The sequence below is a fragment of the Myxocyprinus asiaticus genome, chromosome 48, assembly GCF_019703515.2.
Source record: "Myxocyprinus asiaticus isolate MX2 ecotype Aquarium Trade chromosome 48, UBuf_Myxa_2, whole genome shotgun sequence".
Classification (NCBI taxonomy): Eukaryota; Metazoa; Chordata; class Actinopteri; order Cypriniformes; family Catostomidae; genus Myxocyprinus; species Myxocyprinus asiaticus.
This window is the reverse complement of record NC_059391.1, coordinates 979,209-1,000,869: the sequence shown is the minus strand read 5'-3', so window position 1 is coordinate 1,000,869 and position 21,661 is coordinate 979,209. Positions and strand designations below refer to the sequence as shown.

Genomic DNA, 21,661 nt, shown 5'->3' with positions numbered 1-21,661 from the left:
ACACTCTTTACAGTGTACGTTATACGTGCAAAGTCATGAAACTTTGGTATTTTTATGCAAGCATGCGCTAAGTCTTAGTGGGTTGTGAAATAGTTGTTTAATATTACGCATACTTCTATGACAGTGACGAGCTCCTTTTATATGCATGGGAAATGTGGTTCTCATCAAGACTTGGATGTAGGCTCTGTTAAATTATAGAGAATGAATGTATTACTAATCATATTGATCTGTTGACACACAAAGCATAGCTAGTATTACCAGTGATTGTATCGGCCTTACAGGTAAGGCTGTGGATTTTTGCACGCACTTCACTTCTACAGGTCAATTTTGCTTTAAAAAAATAATTTATTGAAACACACCCACACAAAAATCTATAATATTTCTCAATTCAAATTATACTATAAATGAAATGAAAATATAATAAAAAATAATGTAGTCATAAAATCATATATAATCACCTCCCCAAATCCAAAATTTTTACTCTGTCTAACTTCTTTCACCGGCCCCTTTTGCAGTGACTGTAAATCTAAATAAAACATATTAATAAAAATAATAATTAATAATAATAATTAAAAAATAAACCATGGCCTACGTATAAAGTTTAAGTTCAAATTTGTATTTCATAAAACGGTGATTGTCTTGGACATAATTTGATGTTCCACAATATTTTAAGAGTTTGGACATGAACTTTATTACCACCTGCTTGTGAAATCTCCAAATGCAAATGCAGGAACTGAGTTTAGACTCTGCACTGAGAATAGACGTGGTTTTGAAACATCTTGGTGCAATGACCTATTTCTCAGGAAAATAGCAAATTGTGCTTTGCTCCAATTCATTAACAGATAGCGCAACCACTCCCACCCGCAGCCACTTGTGCTTTGTGCTGGAACGAAACTGCACTTAGAATTAGTGCTCTCACAAAAATGAGATAAGACGTAGCACATGGATTTGCCCGTTGCGCTGCGCCTAGTGCGGACATGAAAAATATAGCCCCTAGTCCACCAAGACCAAATCCTATCAATTACAGCCCAAACCATTCTGAGATTTGTCAAGACTTATATAACAATAAATGAAAAACAAACCTTAAAACAAGGCAAAACAAAATACTCGACAACTAAACGATGGAAACCAGCCAACCAGCAGCACAACGGCATTTCATTCAGTTCATCATGCTCCACCACAGCCACACTAGGTAAAACAGGACATTTCTCTGGGCTATGGCATTAAAGTAGAAACAGAAAAGAACAGTACTGTACACAAAACAATAATAAAACAGTGTTAACACTTAATCCCACAGACCAATTTAATCTGACCTCATCTATGTATGAACAATGACAAATGTATTTTGAATGCTTTTGTTGTCTGTTGTGCCAGACGCTTAAAAAAAATAAAAGGACATTTTTATGTCCTTCAAAAACACGTAAATTTGAAATTGAAATAATGAATATTCCATTTCAAAACGAACAAAAGAATGTTCAAATTTCTGGTTCAGTCCAAGAGACAAATGCTCCTTTTTTTTATTACTGGAATATAGATAGGCAATACTATTCAATACCATCCATACATTTATTATGCATTCCACAGTTCCATTCCTGTTCAACACAGTCCATAGTCTGAAATATAGATACAGGTAATTCCCATCATCCACATATTTAACTTAAAAAACACGAATTTGCCATTTTCTAGCATATGGAGTGAAAACCTACACATAATTCCTGTTCCTTAATAAACCCTGCTGTTTTTCAGGCCTTTCAAGTCATACTGATACAAATTTGCTGGGCCTGATCCTTCAAATATACTTTTCCTTTCACATGTTATAACACCATCACAACAGAATGTAATGCTTGATTGGTCATCTATGTGTCCATTAAGCATGAAAAAAAAAACAAACACAAGACATGAGATGTTGTAACATTATTGGCTGCTGACAATGACGTGCAGTTTATTTACAAAAGTGAATGCCCTAACTATACACGTGAACTAAACATGAACTTGACATAAACCTGACTTGATATAAACTTGGCTTGACATAAACGAGGCCTGACATAAACATCTATACTCACATTCAATACTAGACCCAAACACAATGGAAAACATGAGGCTTAAATACATGGACATGGGGGAACATAAACCAATGAACAAACAGAACTGATAACAAGATAGTTAAACAATAAACCAATGAAAACATGACACATGAACATGGAGGGAAAACAGAAATCACATGACACGGGAAACAGGAACTAAACATTTCAAAATAAGACATGAACCAACAAAATACACATGACATATCCCCCCACTAAGGGGTGGCTCCCGACACCCCAACACAAACAAAACACGTAAAACATGACATAAATTCAAAGTTCTGTAGGGAGCGGGGGGAGGGGGGGGGGTGTCTTGAGGCGTGGCAGAGTCCGTGGAGCCATGAGAGGCTCGAGGGGCGGAGCCATGGAAGGTGGAGCCGTGAGAGGCTCAAGGGGCGGAGCCATGGAACTTGGTGCCCGGAGAGTAGCCGAAGACTCGAAAGGCCAGGGTGGAGCCGATGGCAGGGAGGACCAAGGCAGTGCTAGAGGCTCGGAGGAGCAAGGTGGAGCTGGGGGATTGGAAGACTGAGGTGGAGCCGGTGGGACTGAGGACCAAGGTGGAGCCATAGTGAAGGAGATCCCTGGTGGAGCTGACAGATCGGAGGGACAAGGCACAGCCAGAGGATCGGAGAGCCAAAGCGGAGCCAGGTGACCAACAGACCAAGGAGGAGCCGGAGGGACGAGGGACCCCGGCAAAGCCGACAGGCTGAAGGACCGCAGTGGAGCCGAGGGAACGCAGAGCTGAGGCAATGTCGAGGGACTGACAGGCCAAGGCGAAGTCCAGGGCTCGGAGGGTCCAGGCGGGGTTGGAGGGCCGAAAGTTCCCCTTGCCTGCTCAGCAGAACGAAGGGTGGGTATAAGGGTGGGAACCATCTCCAGGTCCAACTGCTCAGGTGTGGCTGTGACGTGGCATGGAGCAGGCTGAGGCGTCGCTGTGACGTGGCATGGAGCAGGCTGAGGCGTCGCTGTGACGTGGCATGGAGCAAAAGATGGTGCTAGCTCAGCGACCATGACTAGGAACTCTGGATTGGCGGCCATGTCGTGAACCTCTGGCTCGGCGGCGGCCATGTCGTGGACCTCTGGCTCGGCATCCGCCTCCCCCACAGTGAACGTGGAACCAATGATCTGCAGGGCGAGGTCGATATACTGAGCAAGGGTAAGGGTACTTTTACCGCCTGGCATCAGAATGGAGATTGGCTCACTCAGTCCAAACCAGAAACAGTCTTTGAGTACAACCTCATTAAAGTCCACCTGGAAGGCCAGCTCACAAAAGTCCTCCACATAGTCCTCCAGGGGACGATTCCCCTGACGTAGGCGCAGAAGCCGAACTGCTGGGTTCATGGTTGGGTCAAGTATTCTGTAACGTTGTTGGCTGCTGACAATGATGGCAATGACAAAGATGACGTGAAGATGAAGAACCCAAGTGCACATTATTTTTTGCAAAAGTGAATGCCCTAACTATACACATGAACTAAACATAAACATAAACATAAACATGAACTTGATATAAACGTGGCTTGGCATAAACGTGGCTTGGCATAAACGTCTATACTCACATTCAATACTAGACCCAAACACAATGGAAAACATGAGGCTTAAATACATGGACATGGGGGAACATAAACCAATGAACAAACAGAACTGGTAACAAGATAATTAAACAGTAAACCAATGAAAACATGACACATGAACATGGAGGGAAAACAGAAATCACATGACACGGGAAACAGGAACTAAACATTTCAAAATAAAAAACATGAATCAACAAAATACACATGACAGATGTTAACACGAAGTGGACAAATATGCAGCAAAATTTAAATATCACATCAGAGAAATACTTTTGGACTGGGATAGCTCTTGACAAAGATTAATTGTAATCTAACATTTAATTTACAATATACAGTATGTATCTCAAAACATTTAGAGATTCCTTTAAAAAAATGTGAGAATGTGTTGCCGCTGTGGCCTGATGGTTAGCACATATGCAAGTTTGAGTCTGGTTTATGACATCCTCCAATTCCTCATCATTTCCTGTCCTATCTCTCTACTGTACCTTTCCATAAAAGTGGCAAAAAGTCCATAAATTAATAAAAAGGTGTGAAAATATGTTGATTTGATATCAATGCAATATTGATGGGCTATTATATGTGTATATATTTGTCCATTGAAGACCTAATAGTCTTCAATAATAAATTAAAGGGTTAGTTCACCTAAAAATGAAATTTCTCTCATCCTTTACTCACCCTCATGATATCCCAGGTGTGTATGACTTTCTTTCTCAGCAGAACACATTTGAAGAAAAATATCTTAACTCAGTGGGTCTTTAAAATGCAAGTGTATGGGGATCAGACCTTTGAAGCTCCAAAAATCACAGTCAGCATAAACGTCATCCATACGACTCCAGTGGTTAAATCAATGTCTTCTAAAGTGACACAATCACTTTTGGTGTGTAAAAGATAAATATTTAAGTACTTTTTTTAACTCTAAATCATGCTTCTGGTCAGCAGCGAGTGATGTAATCGCATTGGCATTTGAAACACTTGAGAACTGACGCACGTGCGTCACAGCTGGAAGAGCAGTGCTGTTTACAAGTGCGGAGGAACGCTGTACAGAAGCTTCGTTGGATTCGTTTTAGATCTGTAATTGTATCTGTTTTTTTACTCATAATGGTGCATTTGTGTGCTTATCCTGATGTCTCAACCGAGAAAAAATGTGAGATTACGTCCGTGACATGCCACACGAGAGACCATGTCAACTCGAGAATGCATATACTGCTGACTGGAAGCAATGGTTTATAATAAAAAGTACTTAAATATTGATCTTTTTTTTTTGCACCAAAAGCAATCTTATCACTTAAGAAAACATTGGTTTAACCACTGGAGTCGTATGGATGACGTTTATACTGACTGTCTGTGATTTTTGGAGCTTCAAAAGTGAAATCACCATCCACTTGCATTTTAAGGACCTACTGATCTAAGATATTTTACTATTTTTCTTCAAATGTGTTCTGGTGAAGAAAGAAAGTCATACACACATGGGATATCATGAGGGTGAGTAAATGATGAGACACCATGGAGGAAAAGAACACCTTTAAGAACACCTGTATGTTCCAAAGCGAAACTAGCAAAATATTCTGTTGACAGATGAAACTTAAGCAGAGTTTTTTGGAAAAAACACAACACTATGCGTGTAGAAAAAAAAAAAAGGCAAAGCACACCAATATTAAAACCTCATCCCAACAGTGAAGCTTGGTGGAGGCAACATGATCACAGGGAAATCAGCTAAATTTAGTTCATATCGTTTTTCTGCCAAAAATTCGGACCCAATTTGCCAAATTCCAGACAAGCGCCACCACGCAGCCTCCCCCCTTTTTAATCTCTGCCTAGCAATATATGACATTTGCACAGTACGTGAAGTAATGATGTTTTGGTCTCAGTACTGTGAGGGTTAGGTTTAGAGTTTGGGTCAGGAGTATATTAATGTAATTACTACTGGAATTTTTCAAAAAAATCAAATGTGCTGTGCCTTTCATGTCACATCCATTCAAAGCAGAAAGTGAAAGAACGCAGTGTGGTCTCAGTGCTGTTATTATACTCATTAGAACTTGGAAAGCATTAACCAATTTTAGCAGACAAAACAATCAACCTCTTGTTGCCGATTTTACAGTGAAATCAGTCTGGTGGTGGGGCGATCATGGATTCTGGCATCATCTTCAGCTTGCGATCATTGACGGAAAAATTAATTCCCAAGTTTCTCAGGACATTTAGCAGGAGAATGCAAGGCCATTTGTCCACTGATTGAGGCTCAACAGAAAACAACCCATGCTGGGTAAATCAATAAAAGAGTTCAACAAAAATGTGTTTAAGCAAACTGTGTACAGTTACTACAGTACTGTGTACTGTTATTACAGGCATGTTTGTAGTAAAGAGAAGTACTATCAAGATTTATGAAAAAGTTAATGGGTGAAATGCTACTTGCTTTAGCAGTAGAATCAGGGTGGATCTGGTGCTTTGCATGTATAATACTCAATATACATGTTTGTTAATTGCGTCTTCCTTAACATGTGCTTATATTAAACAGCACACTTTGTACACAATTAACTACATAGAATAGAACAATGTGTATTAAAGAGAACTGTTTTTAGTACTAGAGCTAGTACATAATTATATAGTGCTTTTCTTGACTCTATATTAAAGGAATGTTCCGGGTTCAATACATGTTCAATTGACAGCATTTGTGGCATAATGTTGATTAGCACAAAAGTAATTTCGACTTGTTCCTCCTTTTTTTTACAAAAAAAAAAAAAAAAAAAGCATAAATCGAGGTTCCAGTGAGGCACTTACAATTTAAGTTAATGGGGCCAATTTTTTACATTTCACTGTTTCAAAAGTATAGACACAAGACTTGCGTGTAAACATGATTTTAGTTTTGTTACCATGACGATGTAATGTCAACAAACCCTAAATCCCTAAAATGACTGTAAAAATTACAATTTAAACAACTTTACAGCTCAAATAATACATGAGTTTTGACGGAAGAATTAATGTAAGTGCTTTTATAAAATGACAAGCTTCAAATTTCTGTTTAAATCCTCCAAAAATTGGCCCCATTCACTTCCATTGTAAGTGCCTCACTATAACCTCGATTTTAGTTTTTTTTAAAGATTCAAGGGACGAGTCGAAATTTTTTTTGTGGTAATCAACATTATGCCACAAATGCTGTCGATCGAGCTTAACTTGTATTGAACCCGGAACATTCCTTTATGGTTTTTGGCAGTCACTACACTGTGGCTTCTCTCGTGGTGAACAATAAATCTTGTCCACGACTGACACCTTCCTGCTTTATAACATTGCAAGCTGATTTCTGTAGATGCATCTCTGAGGCTCCCAAAGGCACTTGTTATGATTCTTTAACAGTAATGCAGTGAACTGGCCACTAGACGGCGCCACTAACATGTCCAACACATGCTTCATGAGTCCTGCAGTAAGACTTCTTTGTTTCTGAGCACTCTGCAGGGCTCTTCCTCTGCATATCGCACATGCACATGTCTATGTTCTCTGATTTTAAAATGAAGGCTGCTGAGACTCCTCTTCAGATCTGGAGTCAGCGTTGGTCCTGGTTTGTGGTGGTATAACCCTTGAGGTGGCTGATTCTGTGGATCTGGCTGGATCCTCATAGACAGTCATAGGCGGTTCCCTCTCAGACAGAGCTTCAGCTTCTGGAGGGTAAGGAGGAGGTGGGAGATCGAACCATGGGGGTCGGCTGCAAAAAAGAATGGATGGATTTGATGGGCTTCATAACATGAAATATATGATTATGGTAGCAGGACAGACCAAGTTAACAGCAAAGTGGTGAAAGCAGTGGGGGGGGTGGTGAACATCTCCAAGATGTCTGTTTATGAGCATTGCATTCTAATTTTTGTGTACCAGCGACTGATCAATATCATAAAAAGAGCAGATTTACAAGCATCCTAAATCAAAAACATCTTAAGTATACTGGCTTAATGCCCTTTTGACATCCAAGACTAAATGTTTTACATGTACAGCAGATGCGCAAACACACACTAAAAAAGACTTCCAGATGAAAATATATATATAAATACAATAATACTACCATCACTTTACCATGGTGTCAAAGCTGGCTACTTTTTTTGAAGGTTACTGTGAGAAAGTTTAACGACTTCATGTGAATCTTTAAGTCTAAATGCTTTGAAGATATAAAAATCCAAAATCTAAAAGTCACCAGAATCATATTGCAAACACACATGAAATAGACATTTAGGTGATCTGGGACAAGTTTGAACTAAGGCTGTCTATCGATAATTTTTTTTTTAGCTAATTAATTATGACATGCCGATTAGTCCATCAAATTAATCACAATTAATCGCATATATCAATATTAGCTGAGAAAGGCCCCCAAATAAAGATAATTCAATATAAATATACATTGAATGGCCGCGAGACGGGTGGCGTCTGCTTCCTGTGGAGGACGCCGGAGCCGGACCACGGGGGCGGGCTGTGGCGGAGCCGGTGTTGTTGCTGCAGGAGGACGCCCTTGGCGACGAGCAGACAGGGTGCAGGGTCTTAAGCTGCGCCGGGGCAGGATATGTTGTAAGTGCACTGAATACAACCGCTCGGCTCCAAAGAGAAAATCTGAATGAGTGGTTGCATACCAGCTCCTTTTATACCCGTATGTCCGGGGGAGTGGCATGTAAATTCCACTCACCAATTCTCATTGGCCTTTTTTTCAAAAAAGCAGAGGTGTTTGGGGCTCCCAAGTGTGACCCCTAGTGTCACTACATCGACACAACATCGAGTGAGTGATAGATAGGGAACACTGTGTTTTTAAGATTTCTAGAATTATCTGTACTGTTCACCTATCAGGTCTCTGTACTCGTAAGGGATGATGTCAATTCATTTGTATATACCTCTAATTACTGTTGTTTCTGTAATCCAAGTTAGTTTGAGGTTAGATTCTCAACTCGACAACTCGACTGTGTGTCCCCTGGAGGACTCAACTGTTCATAACACCGGCTCTCATTCTGTGGCTGCACTGCTTGTGAGGTTTGTTGAGGCTCGCTGACCACTTCCTGGTGATACGACTTGTAATTGTACTTCAAGCTTGAATTGCTCCGATAGTAGGAATATAGGTAGTTTTACTACGGAATTTATGTGTGTCAAGCTGATTTTTTTGACAATGATTAATTGAAATGTTTTTTTAAACAAGTGTTGCACTAAATGAATGTTACATCGACAGCCCTCGTTTAAATGTTAAAAGTATTGTTAATAATGTCTTAGCATTAGTAAATATTTTAATTTAATTTCATCTGTAGTGTTTGTAGACATACCCAACATCCTGTACAGCTTGCGAATATGATGGTGGCAGGTCTATCGCCGCAGTAGGATATTGTGAGCGAGACAGCAACTGGAGACTATGAACCGAACTGAATGGCTCTGACTGAGATGAACACTGGGTTATGGAGAGGCCACGGCCTGCTGGATGAACATGTCCTCTGTCCACTATCACAAACCGAGACAGCAGCAGTGGCTGGTGACATGCACCTCTGTGGACACCTTGAGGCAGCAAGACACTTCGCTTTCTCTGATGGTGCAGAACAAGGGCCATCAATGCCACCACCAGGACAAAGATGATGGCACTGCCAATAACTGCATAAGTGATACTGGGGTAATAGCGCAGTCGATAGTCCAGTGTCACAAAGTCCTGTCCTGGGGATTCTTTGAGAGAAAAAGAGACGAAGATGATCAAATATCTGTATCAACATTTTAGTAAATGCAAATAAACATGCACAGGCCACATACAGTACAACACACAAACATAACCTGAAGGTAAATTTCTAACACTTAAGTTGAAGAACACATTACTTGGTTAATCAGTTGATTTGTTTTTGTGTACACTTATTTTTTTTTCAAACATTTAAAATGACAAACATAAGGTAAATATAAAAATAATATAACACAAACCTGTTTAAATTTCATGTCTATTTGCATGACTGATCCAATTTAAACTGCTTCAGCTATAAACCAGAATTTTAATTAGCCAACCTCAAGAAACAAAAGTTAAATAAACACAACAACACAATATATTTTGTGATATGAAGATTTTATTCTTTAGTCAGGTAGACAGCATTGATTTTTCACATTTGAAAACGAGATTTTGAGGGATAGACGTACAGTCTGTTCAATAGATTGTACAACCTAATGTTCTAGATCATGTCAAATTAACATGTTTTTATCTCATGTTTTCAGGAGTTATTAAACAGTCCAATCAATTGATCTTTAGAAGAAGACTGTACTTCTATCCCTCCCAGCCTTATTTTCAGGCAGCCAAGTGTCTTGGCAACATACTCCTGCTCTTCATATGTAAAGAGTTCCCCACTAAATAATTGTGTTTTTATTTTGCCAGGTTTTTTAACTTTCCTTTTTTGAGCTTCTCACACACAAGCATTTACAATGTTATTTATATTAATTATTTCATTTATATATTAGCCATTGAAATAAGGTTGTCAGAGATGATGAACATTTGGGGTAATCATTAAGTAAAAGGTATTAAAATACTTTCCTTGAACAGATGTGAGTATACACAACTTACACTCATTGAATTATATAATATCTTGAATTTTTGAGTCCGACATTTGCTTAGAGTTACTCAATTTGAAAATATCCAGTATTTTTTTTAAGCTTCACACAGTCATGAGTGTCTAAAGGGGTCTTGTATAAATGTTGGTTACACCAGATGAATAACAGTATTTGATGAACAAAAAGTTTGTGAAATTATAATATTTTAAAACAAAATAGTTTCACTGCTTCTTTTTTTTTTTTAAATAAAGATTTTTTCCGAACTACTTATGCCAATTTTTTTTTCAAAAGTTTCAGTTGTTAATGACACTTTTATTTATTTATTTAATTGTTTTGCCATCTATATACGATCACACCACTTCAAAATGTTTGACCACAGAAAAAAATATCAAAATGAACTGAAATTTAAAGCATGTTCATCATAGTAGAGGTGTATTCAAGTAATGGTTTGTCTGATTTGCATGTCTAATGTATTTTTGAATATCTTAATACTGTAGATCTGAAAAAAAAAAAATGCATCACATCTTTGACCCATACGTATACGATTCATTATGAGATGTTATGCATCAACTACCCATTATTTTTAAGATCTAATGTCTCAGAAGAGATGGGAGATGTATTTAAACATTTATTGTCATTATGGAAAAAAGTTAGCAAGCATATTGTGCATTAAAGTAGATTTTAACTTATACATTTTTTGTCTGAATATAATTAAGTTATGATGCTTACAGCAGTAGTAAATTGTTGCAGTATACAATTCTTAAATAATATAACATTAATTTTAATCATTCAGCAGATGCTTTTATCCAAAGCGATTTACAACAGAAGGTTATCAAAAGTGTCAGGCTAGGAGAGAGGAGGACCCAAAACTGCTAAGTAATTTAACCCAATGTTTATTGAGAGAGAGAGACAGGCAGACAAAGGGTAAAAGATGACCAGGGAAAACACAGTCAACCAATCTGGGGCTTAAGAGGGGAGCCACACTGGGCAGGTGCTACCGCCAACAAGCAGGGGGCAGACAAGTGTGCTCCAGAGCGACAGCAATGCGTGCGGGGCTGAGGGCAGCAGCACTGGCGGGAGGTGAGCAGAGGATCTGCCTCAAGTGACCTGGTGCTATAGGGCTGGAGGGAGAAAGAGAAAAGCAGAGAAATGTAGCGGGAAATGGTGTGGATGACAAAGCTGGGAGTCTCGCTGGAGAGGAGGTTGGTCTGGGAAAGGCACCACAAACAGGAATCAAACAGGCAAGGAAAACAACCGACAGAGCTGAGAGACGGTTTGCAGGGTTGGACTGCTTGCACAAAAACACAAGACAATCTGACAAAAGACAGCAAACACGAGGGATTGAAATAGGCAGAGGAACAGGTAAAACAAATCAGGATAACGAGCCCAACGTCTCAACTGGGAAACCTGCAAGATCAGTGAGCAAAGAGATCGGGTGTCAAAAGAAAACAAACATGAGGGATTCACAAGGAAAAACATGAGACATGCAGACAAAAGCAGACACATTGACCAATCAGCCAGAAATTCTGACAGTAACCTTCCCTCCAGGAGCGCCTCCTGACACTCTCTGTGGGGCCGACCTGTGACGACAGTGGAAATAGTCAGTGAGGGATGGATCCAGGATGTCCCGAGCCACGACCCAACACTTCTCCGATTCTAGCCATTCCAGTCCACCAGATACTGCAATCCACAGTTCCTCTGCCTGATGTCCAGCAACCACCAGACCATGTAAGCAGGAGCCCCATCAACCACGAGGGAGGGAGAGGGGGGAGGGGAGATGGAAGAGGACAAAGGGTTTAACAAGGAAAATGTGGAAGACAGGATGGACTCTACCCAAGAAAGGAGGAAGTTTGAGCCGCACCACCACTGGGCTCAAAACATTAGTTATAGCAAAGGGCCTATTAAATCTGGGGTACAGATTTGCAGGCTGGTACCTTAAGGGGAAGGTCCTTAGTAGACAACCATACCTTCTGTTCAGAGATATAGGTAGGAGGAGGTGAATGGTGCAGTTTAGGGTGTTTGGTGCAGTCCCTCGTCTGCAGAAGAACGTATGGGCATAAACCCACATCCGATGGCAGCGTCTGATGAACACCACAGCGGAGGGAATGGCAGAATCCAGCTCCTGGGAAGGACAAAACCTGACTGGAAGGGCAACAGCTCCGTAAATGACATCGGTAAGGAATTATGAGCACACTCCACCCAGAAGAGGTGTTGGCACCAGGAGGCAGGATTCTAGGAGGCGAGATGGAAAAACGTCTGTTCGAGGTCCTGGTTGGCCTGCTCAGTCTGGCCATTAGTCTGGGGATGGAATCCCCAAGACAAGCTAATGGAAACCCCAAGCTGCCGGCGGAACTCCTTCCAGGAGTGAGAGACAAATTGAGGACCTCTGTCAGAAACCACATCAACCAGGAGGCCATGAGTACGGAAGATAAGATCTACGGCAATGGCAGCCAACTCTCGGGCAGAGGGAAGTTTAGGGAGGAGAATAAAGTGGGCAGTCTTGGAGAAACGGTCCACCACCATTAGCAACATGGTATTACCCAGGGAGGGGTGGGAGACCGGTGACAAAGTCAAGGGTGATGTGGGACCAGGGGCAGGAGGGGATGGGAAGGGACTGGAGGAGGCCAGCAGGGAGCAGATTAGAAGATTTTATTTTAAGCACAGACAGAGCAGGCCACCACGAACAGACGATCATCCATAGCCATAGTCGGCACCAGTGCTAGTGTGCACCTGATCCGAGGGTGGCATATATATATATATATATATATATATATATATATATATAGTACTGTGCAAAGGTCTTAGGCACATAAGATGTTTCACAAACGCATTTGTTTTAAGATGGTTATTTATATCTTCAGCTTTAGAGTTTCAATAGGAAATATAAATGTTAGACTCCCAAACGTTATTTTTGCAAATAGAAAAGATTAGAATAGAAGAACAGGGCGCTCTGCAACAGATGTCAGGATCCCCACAGAGCCCCCCACAGAACATCGTGTCAGTCTGGGATTACATAAAGAGACAGAAGCAATTGAGACAGCCTAAATAGATAGAAGAACTGTGGCAAATTCTCCAAGAAGCTTGGAACATCCTATCTGCCAACAACCAAGAAACACCAGGTGTCCAGGTGTACCTAGGAGAATTGGTGCTGTTTTAAAGGCAAAGGTGGTCACACCGAATATTGATTTAGCTTTTTTTATGTTTACTGGACTTTGTATGATATTAAGTGATAAATGAAAACTATGTCATTATTTTTGAAGACATCCTCACTATGCAACATTTTTCACAAGTGTCTAAAACTTTTGCACAGCACTGTATATATATATATACACACATATGTATCTACTCCACTCCGGTATGCAACACCCACTTTTCACAATCCAATCAACAACCGATGGATAAAATCAAGTCCCCGCCCTACATTTTTTTCTTGTTCGATCAGCCGTTTCACTCAGAAATACATCACAATATGGAAGTCGGTTGCAACTTCCGCTTCATGCCGACTTTAACAGAGAAGAGGCCTTGCACGTAGGGTAGGTCTACTCATGGGGGGGGGAGACCCTGGTTGTATGGTAGGCCTCAACGGGAAAGGAGGAATGTCTTGATAGGAAAGCAAGAACAAGAGGCAATTGAAAGGATCCGGTGTCCAGCTATGGGGGTGGCAGAGAGAAGTCCCTGACCATTGGACCTCACCACCAGGAGATGATCTGAGATTAATGGGCCGAAACATCCATGACAGGTGGCTACCAGCTGATGATCCTGTAGCAGGATGACTGAAGGCACTGGCGGAGATGTGGCAGGCAGTAATGCCCAGCAGGTTTAGACATCTACCTGTGCATCTGTTTGAGTATATGTTGGTCATTGTGGGATTTATTCACAGTATGCATTTACCATGTTTGCTGGCTTATTTCATTTATCAAAGGACACTTTATGTTGTTGCCAGCTAAATGGACTTTATGTTGAAAATTATGATAAGCCTTGTGTGTATTCGTGTGTACATTTTTATGCACATGTACAACATTGTTTATGGATGCGCTCATGTTTATGCCTATATGATGAAATTTATCAAGTAAATTGTTTATTATTATTATTATATGCCTTTGTTGGGCCTCATGTATTCAAATAGAACACAAAGGCAGGCCTAACACAGTCGTAAAACCTAACTCAGGCCCACATACCAAGTCATAAATTTTACTGATAAAAATCGCACCAAAATCAAACAATGGGAGTCCAAAACAGACTACAAATCCCATGAAGCCTTGCTCACTAAAGGATCGAACTCTCAACTCCTATTGGATGAGGCACACGACAGAACGCACCTCAACCATGACATCATCAGGAGTAGAAATACCTCTGAAATGCTTCCGGGATTTTCTTCCAGCAACTTTGTTCGCCGTGTGTAGACGCAGCTCATCGCTGCTCTCAGGTGTAGACTCGTGGCACAAGGAAGTAAAATATGACTTGAAACTGTGGCCATACAATCTCCATCTCGCTGGACGAGTTGAGATTACTCTGTGTTCCACCGAACACTCTAACGGATCCAAAGGAGACCGCTGAGCAATCCGCATCTTCATCCGTTTGCCTGCAGAAGTGAAGAGAGAAAATATTTCTCTTCCATCTTCAATCAAGTCGATGTCGCTGATTTCTCCGCCAGCCCACCAGGAATCAGCAGCCGTACCGCCCGCCGACAGAGCGAGGAAACGGCCTCCCGTCATCACCCGAGCCTCGAGGAACCGAGTTGGAGTTAAAGGACGGATGAACACACATTCTGCATCCTCATGCGATTCAAGTAAGAGGTTTACGTCTGGGCAGAGATAGAATATTATAGTGTGTTATTCTTGTGTATCAAGGTTATTGCTTGTACAGTTTACGGACCACCGAGTCCGCTCATTGCGGCTAACACTCAGGGTATTAATTATCACGAATGAGATTTGCTGTATTGTAGTCCAACCACATTGGACTGTTGTGCATTTCCGCCATCGCGGGTGAGACCGGCACACTGAGTTTATCCATTAAAGAATCAAAGACCGTGGGACGGTTTACGAGCCGTCCACCGCGTCTCTGAGTGATAAACTAACAGCTGCTTTCTCTCCCACGATCGCGAAACCGGCTTTGGGGCCGTCACTTAATTCTCTCTCTCTCGTACTAACCACACATACACACGCGCGCGACTCCTCACAAACATTCTCGCACACATTTTTGGCTAGTAGATAGCTTCTTGATAAAGCTCAGCTTTGTCCCCTTAGCTATTGTACAAGCGGATACACGCGGTAACTGGTAGATGCCATTGACTGGTTTCTCTCTGCCCACATTCGTGGCCATATTCTCTGGCCGGAAGTCTCGCGTGACATACTCTCCACTAGAGTCACGGCCGCCATTTTGTGCGCGTCCCTCCTTACACACACATACACACACACACACACACCCTCATGTGTTATAGGATTATTTTGATTTCCATATCTAATCATATCACTGTTTAGTTTGTAGTTGTAATTCGGAAGTTTATTGACTGCACTGTATTAATTATTAATTGATATTACTGCATAAATAAACTTTGTTATATTACAAAGAGGAGTGTTTTGGTTTGTTTTGCATACAATCTGCAATCTGCAATCTTTGTCTCTAATCATACATCTGTGGTGAGCTAGTCCCCAACTGGCATCCCCCATTGGACTGTAGGCCATTAAAGCCCATCCAATTTTTAATGGTCCTCTGAGCCAGAATGCAAGCTTTCCACAGTTAAGAAGATACAGCAATTAGAAGAAGTTCCTGTTGTGTATGTCAAGAGGTAGACAACCATCCCTGCATATTTACATGACAATGATTTGACTGGCTATAGTTTACCTAAACCCTTGTCACTATCCACTATTCCCAAACCTACCTCGTACTGCTTCGACTGAGGAGGATGTCAAGAGTGGACACTCAACAGACAGAAGCATATGACAGTGATCAGCATAGTCAACTGCAGTGGTATATCAAGGATCAGTGGGACCTTCACATGGAAGCCCTGCAAGAGCAGAATGCTGATTTGAGGAAATTCCAAGAGAGTCTGATGACTACAGTTCAGCAGCTAAAAGAGGAAAGGGAAGAGCTTAAGCAAGTTAACAGACAATACATGTCTTAGATGGCTCAACCATAGTATCAAGTCCAACATTTTTGAAGTTGGCAAACACAGAGCAGCAAAGTCATCAGTTACCATCTCCAATTCCCACACCTCATCAGTTAAAGACACCAAACTGCCCAAGACCTCTGCCAGTCCCATGGAGGCCATGATTAACTGAAACTGCACCAAGTGCTAACTGTGCTCGAGCTCCTCATGGCCAATCACTGGACAGTAGTGTGCCACAGAGTTCCAGCAGTACAAGGAGCATCTCCTCTTCAATAGATGAAGACATGTGTCTTAGCTCTCCGCTGCACAGAATGGTCAATGCTAGCTCACACAAGGTGAGACAGACTAACTTGAGAAGAGATGGTCAACGCTGTGCCAAAACAGGAAAGAGAGGTGATTTCCAATATACTTCTCAGCAACCATGCTTTGAACAAAGACATAATCAGTCACCCAGAAGTCGGAGAAGGCAACATAATTCTCCAAGTCCTCCATTTACCAGCCAAGAGAGAATATACTGTGGACCTACTCTACCATACCAGACTTGATCCACCCAAACCCCAGAGAGTTTGAACAGCTCAAGATTGCTCTGGACAACATTCTTCCAGTTGATGCCACAGAGCGCTTTAAATTCCAAATTCTGCTAGATCATCTCAAGCTTGAAGAGGCTCTGTTGATTGCTGAATCTTATTGTAGTTCACATCATCCTTACACCATGGATGCCCTCAATCAACAGTATAGACAGCCACAGCAATTGACATTACAATGCATAATGGAATTAATGGATGGACCAAACATCCTTACTGGGGACAATAAACCCTTTAGAATGTTAACAGTGAGGGTGAGGTCACTGTTTAGCATGCTGCGACAGCTGGGGAGTCCAGGTATGGTGGAACTACAATGTGGATCTCATGTGTCCAGGCCACTGCAAAAATTGCCACATTATTTACGATCCAGTTTCCGCAGATTCATCTATCCAAATAAGGTGAACATACCTACCCTCCTCGAATTTGCAAACTGGCTGGAGTATGAGATCCAATTGCAAGAAGATACCACCAGGTATTCAAGCAGTGGGATTCAACTTATCACAATGTATAGTCAGGACATTAATAACATGAAAAATTACTATTACAATTTGATTTTTTTTTTAAACTACTTCAAAGGGTTCTCATCAAAAAAATCCTCCACATGCAGCAATGACAGCTTTGCAGATCCTTGGCATTCTAGCTATCAGTTTGTCCAGATACTCAGGTGACATTTCACCCCACGCTTCCTGTAGCACTTGCCATAGATATGGCTGTCTTGTCGGGCAATTCTCACGCATCTTACAGTCTAGCTGATCCCACAAAAACTCAATGGGGTTAAAATCCATAACACTCTTTTCCAATTATCTATTGTCCAATGTCTGTTTCTTTGCCCACTCTAACCTTTTCTTTTTGTTTTTCTGTTTCAAAAGTGGCTTTTTCTTTGCAATTCTTCCCATAATGCCTGCACCTGAGTCTTCGCTTTACTGTTGTACATGAAACTGGTGTTGAGTGGGTAGAATTCAATGAAGCTGTCAGCTGAGGACATGTGAGGCATCTATTTCTCAAACTAGAGACTCTGATGTACTTATCCTCTTGTTTAGTTATACATCTGGGCCTTTGACATCTCTTTCTGTCCTTGTTAGAGCCAGTTGTCCTTTGTCTTTTAAGACTGTAGTGTACACCTTTGTAAGAAATCTTCAGTTTTTTGGCAATTTCAAGCATTGAAAAGCCTACATTCCTCAAAACAATGATTGACTGACGAGTTTTTAGAGAAAGCTGTTTCTTTTTTGCCATTTTTGACCTAATATTGGCCTTAAGAAATGCCAGTCTATTGCATACTGTGGCAACTCAAAAACAAAGACAATGCTGACCTTTATTTAACGAACCAAATAGCTTTCAGCTGTGTTTGATATACTGCCAAGTGATTTTCTTGTAACAAATTAGCAATTTAGCATGCTGACTCAAGGATAAGGTGTTGGAGTGATGGCTGCTGGAAATGAGGCCTGTCTAGATTTCATCAAAAATGACTTTTTTTAAATAGTGATTGTCATGATTCACTGTTGTTTGCCTTGTGTTTCTCCCGTCATCTGTTCCTCCCGGACTACATTTCCCATAATTCCCTGCCCTCATCACTGCCAGCTGTCCTTGATTGTCCTCACCTGTGTTTTATTAACTCATTAGTCATTGTGTATATAATGCCCTGTTGTTTGCTTGTTCTTTGTCAGTTGTTATCTGTTTTGACCTCCTGTTTATTTACCTGTTCCCTTCGTGGTTGTTTCCTTTGTTCCTGTGTTTACCCCGTTATGTTGTACTTTGTTTATCTTATTAAATACAGTTTTGCTGCACCTAGATCTAGCTCTTGTACTTCCTTCCAATACGTGACAGTAATGGTGCTGTTTTTTACATCAGTAATATCCTGACACTACTTTGTGATCAGTTGAATGTCACTTTGGTGAATTAAAGTACCAATTTCCTCCCAAAACAGCAAAATCTGTACTGAGAAGTCACCTCCAACTTCACCTTTCACTACTCAACAGACAACAGCCAAACCTTACTATCCTACTGTGATAACAACAAGCGCTCCTTGAATAACTGTACAATTGTTTCTCAACATATCAAATCACAAAGGCAGAATTTGATTAAGGGACAGAACTGATGTTGACGCTGCGGAAGGGGCCACTGATCTTCACAGTGCAATCTCAAGATGCGCTACAAGACATGTAATAGTCACCAGTTACTTGTTCTTCATGAGGTCAATGAAGGCAACCGTGAGAAAGCAGAGAGAATGGAGGATGAAGATCCACCTGCTAGCTTTTACATGGGAGAGACTGCCAATGAGGTGCTGCTCATTGGCAAGCCACCAGGGAGTCGAAAGGTCCTATTGAAGATAAGTAGAGTCATTCTTAGGAATGGAGATTGAACCATGAATGCAAACACCGTCCTTGATCATGGGTCTGAGAGGACCATCCTGCTGCACAATCCTCCATAACAGCTAGGATTGAAAGGTCAACTCCAGGACCTGCCCCTACGCACAGTAAGTCAAGAATTGAAAGTCCTGCAAGGGGCGGCTGTTTCCTTCACCTTTTCACTGGCCTGCCAGCTTAACAAAGTGTTTTGCATTAATAGAGCCTTCATTACATGAAGTACATACTAACCCTGCCAAGGCATTGATGAAACAGCATCATCATCTCAAAGGCCTTTCACTGCAGCAGATTCAAGCAGCTCACCCAGTACTGCTAATTTTATTGGACCTCCCTCATCTAATTATCCCAATAGAGCCAGTTTGTTTAGGCCCACCAGGAGGTCCGGCAGCTATCAAGACTCACCTTGTCTGGACATTGACCAGCCCCAGTGTTACACAGTCACAGAGCAGCAGTGCTTGTTCACCAAATCTCTGTCCCCACCAGCCACTTTACAAGGCCAAGATGAATTAGATGGTGTCAAGCACTCTGCAAATCCATTGAACTGAGTTCAAAACATATGCTGGCACGATATGGACTCAAGGAGTGATACTGCTGATGATATCACACAGTGTAAAATGCTTGCAGAGCTGGGGCTGCAAAGTCAGCTGTACAAATGGAAGAATCTCCTCCATTACACACCCAGTCATTAGCCTGGTAAACCGCCTTCTGCACCTAAAGAAAGTAAAGAAAGGAGAAAACCTACCATCTGTGGTCTCACTAATTCTCTGTAGATATTATGGTGGTAACAATAAAGGGTTAAAAGAATGTCAAGCTGCAATCTTATTGTCTCTAATCAGACATATGTGGTGAGCTAGTCCCCAACTGGCATCCCCTATTGGCTGTTTATGCCCATCCAATCTTTTAATGTTATTAATGTACTGTAGAATTTTGGAAGTTTTGTATAAGAACATTTTGGTAAAATCTCTGGTGGCAAAATACGGTCATGAGGCAGCCAAATTACTGGCATACCCACTTATCTGGACTCTGGACAGCTGGTAGAGATTAATAATGTACATCAGCAACAAACAATTCAATGAGCCTGTTTTAATGGCATAATGCACTGGACAAATGCACTTCACTTAATTAATATAAAATTGTCTTTTGGATTTAAGACTTTGCAAAATTTGTCTTCCAATAAAAAAAAGAAGAAGAAGAAAAAAAGATAAACCTTATTTAAAAAAATGTATAAAATAAATTATTTTATAATTGTGGTTCAACATCCTCAAACTCTGAATTTCACAACTCATACAAATGTATAAACTTATTTTGCACTATGTAAGATTATTTGGTTAAAAATAAACAAATTGCCATTACTGATTGCAATCAGTGTTCAAAACAATGTCCTTACCTTACCCTGATTCACTATTCAATACATCCTTGCATTATTACTTCGTGTCCGCACACACAGGAAAGTACCAGCTGTCTCATGTTCCGGCTGGAGAAACAAACTGCACTGTTTAACTCGCTGCAGACTAAATGGATATTTATCTGTTATCATTTGGCAAAGTTGTTTACCTGCTATAGTGCTTGGATATGTTTTCTGGTAGGGTTGTTGAAGCTAATATTGCTTGTCATGCTTTTATGTATCGAACATTACTCGTGTGTTAAACGATCACGATGTATCTATGTTGTCCGGTGAAGTTACTGTGACATGCTTAATATGTATGACTTCAGAAACTGACTTCTTGTATTTGTTATATTGCATAATTAAGCATCTTATTTTTCTGTTTAAAAAAGTATATTTTAACCCCATATATTTTAATACTCATTTTATGTTATTGTATACATTGCATAGATAGGCTTGACAATATAGTTTAAAAATAATAAAATCTTCTATTGAACTCATATCAGCTATATCACAAGTTTAACCTCTTAAATTTTAAATTGTAGTACAATTCAAACATGAACAGTAGATAAAACACTTGAATAATCATATAAAAATATACTGGTGGTTGAGGAGAGTACCCTGTTCTCTATTTAAAAGTGCTCTGAGTATAGTGTCAGAAAAGCAATGTGTAAAATTCATTCAAATATGTACATAAGAGTGTTGTTTATCTTCATCAAAGAAAGTTATATTTTAGTTTCAGATTGTTTAAACATATAATATCAACATAAAAATAGCACATTGTGACTCCGGCTCCAGTCATGATCACACACAGGCGATGTCCAGGTAAGCTCAACTTGGGTGATTCATCCACCTGAAGAGCAGTGCCAGAACACGACTGAGTAATGTATTCTTCCGCAAATTGCTTGTAATTTTAAGTTTCAACCACAGATGTCGCTCGAGAGCACAAAGTTACGTAGTGCAGCTTTAAGCATAAGCCTCTATACAAAACCATCTTTAACCCTTAAACGCATGGGAATTTCAACTTACATATCTACAAAA

At 40.6% G+C, this 21,661-nt stretch overlaps 1 protein-coding gene across 1 annotated transcript in view; it reads right to left on the bottom strand.

Moving 5' to 3' along the window:
* Positions 1-5,094: 5,094 nt before the first annotated feature.
* Positions 5,095-21,661, bottom strand: part of ldlrad3 (low density lipoprotein receptor class A domain containing 3) — a 55,170-nt gene continuing 38,603 nt past the window's right edge. The window contains exons 5-6 of the mRNA XM_051692064.1: positions 8,932-9,319; positions 5,095-7,346 (exon numbers count right to left, since the gene is read on the bottom strand). Of these exons, the coding sequence (XP_051548024.1) occupies positions 7,148-7,346; positions 8,932-9,319 (587 nt within the window). The 3' untranslated portion in view covers positions 5,095-7,147. The remainder of the gene's footprint in view (positions 7,347-8,931; positions 9,320-21,661) is intronic.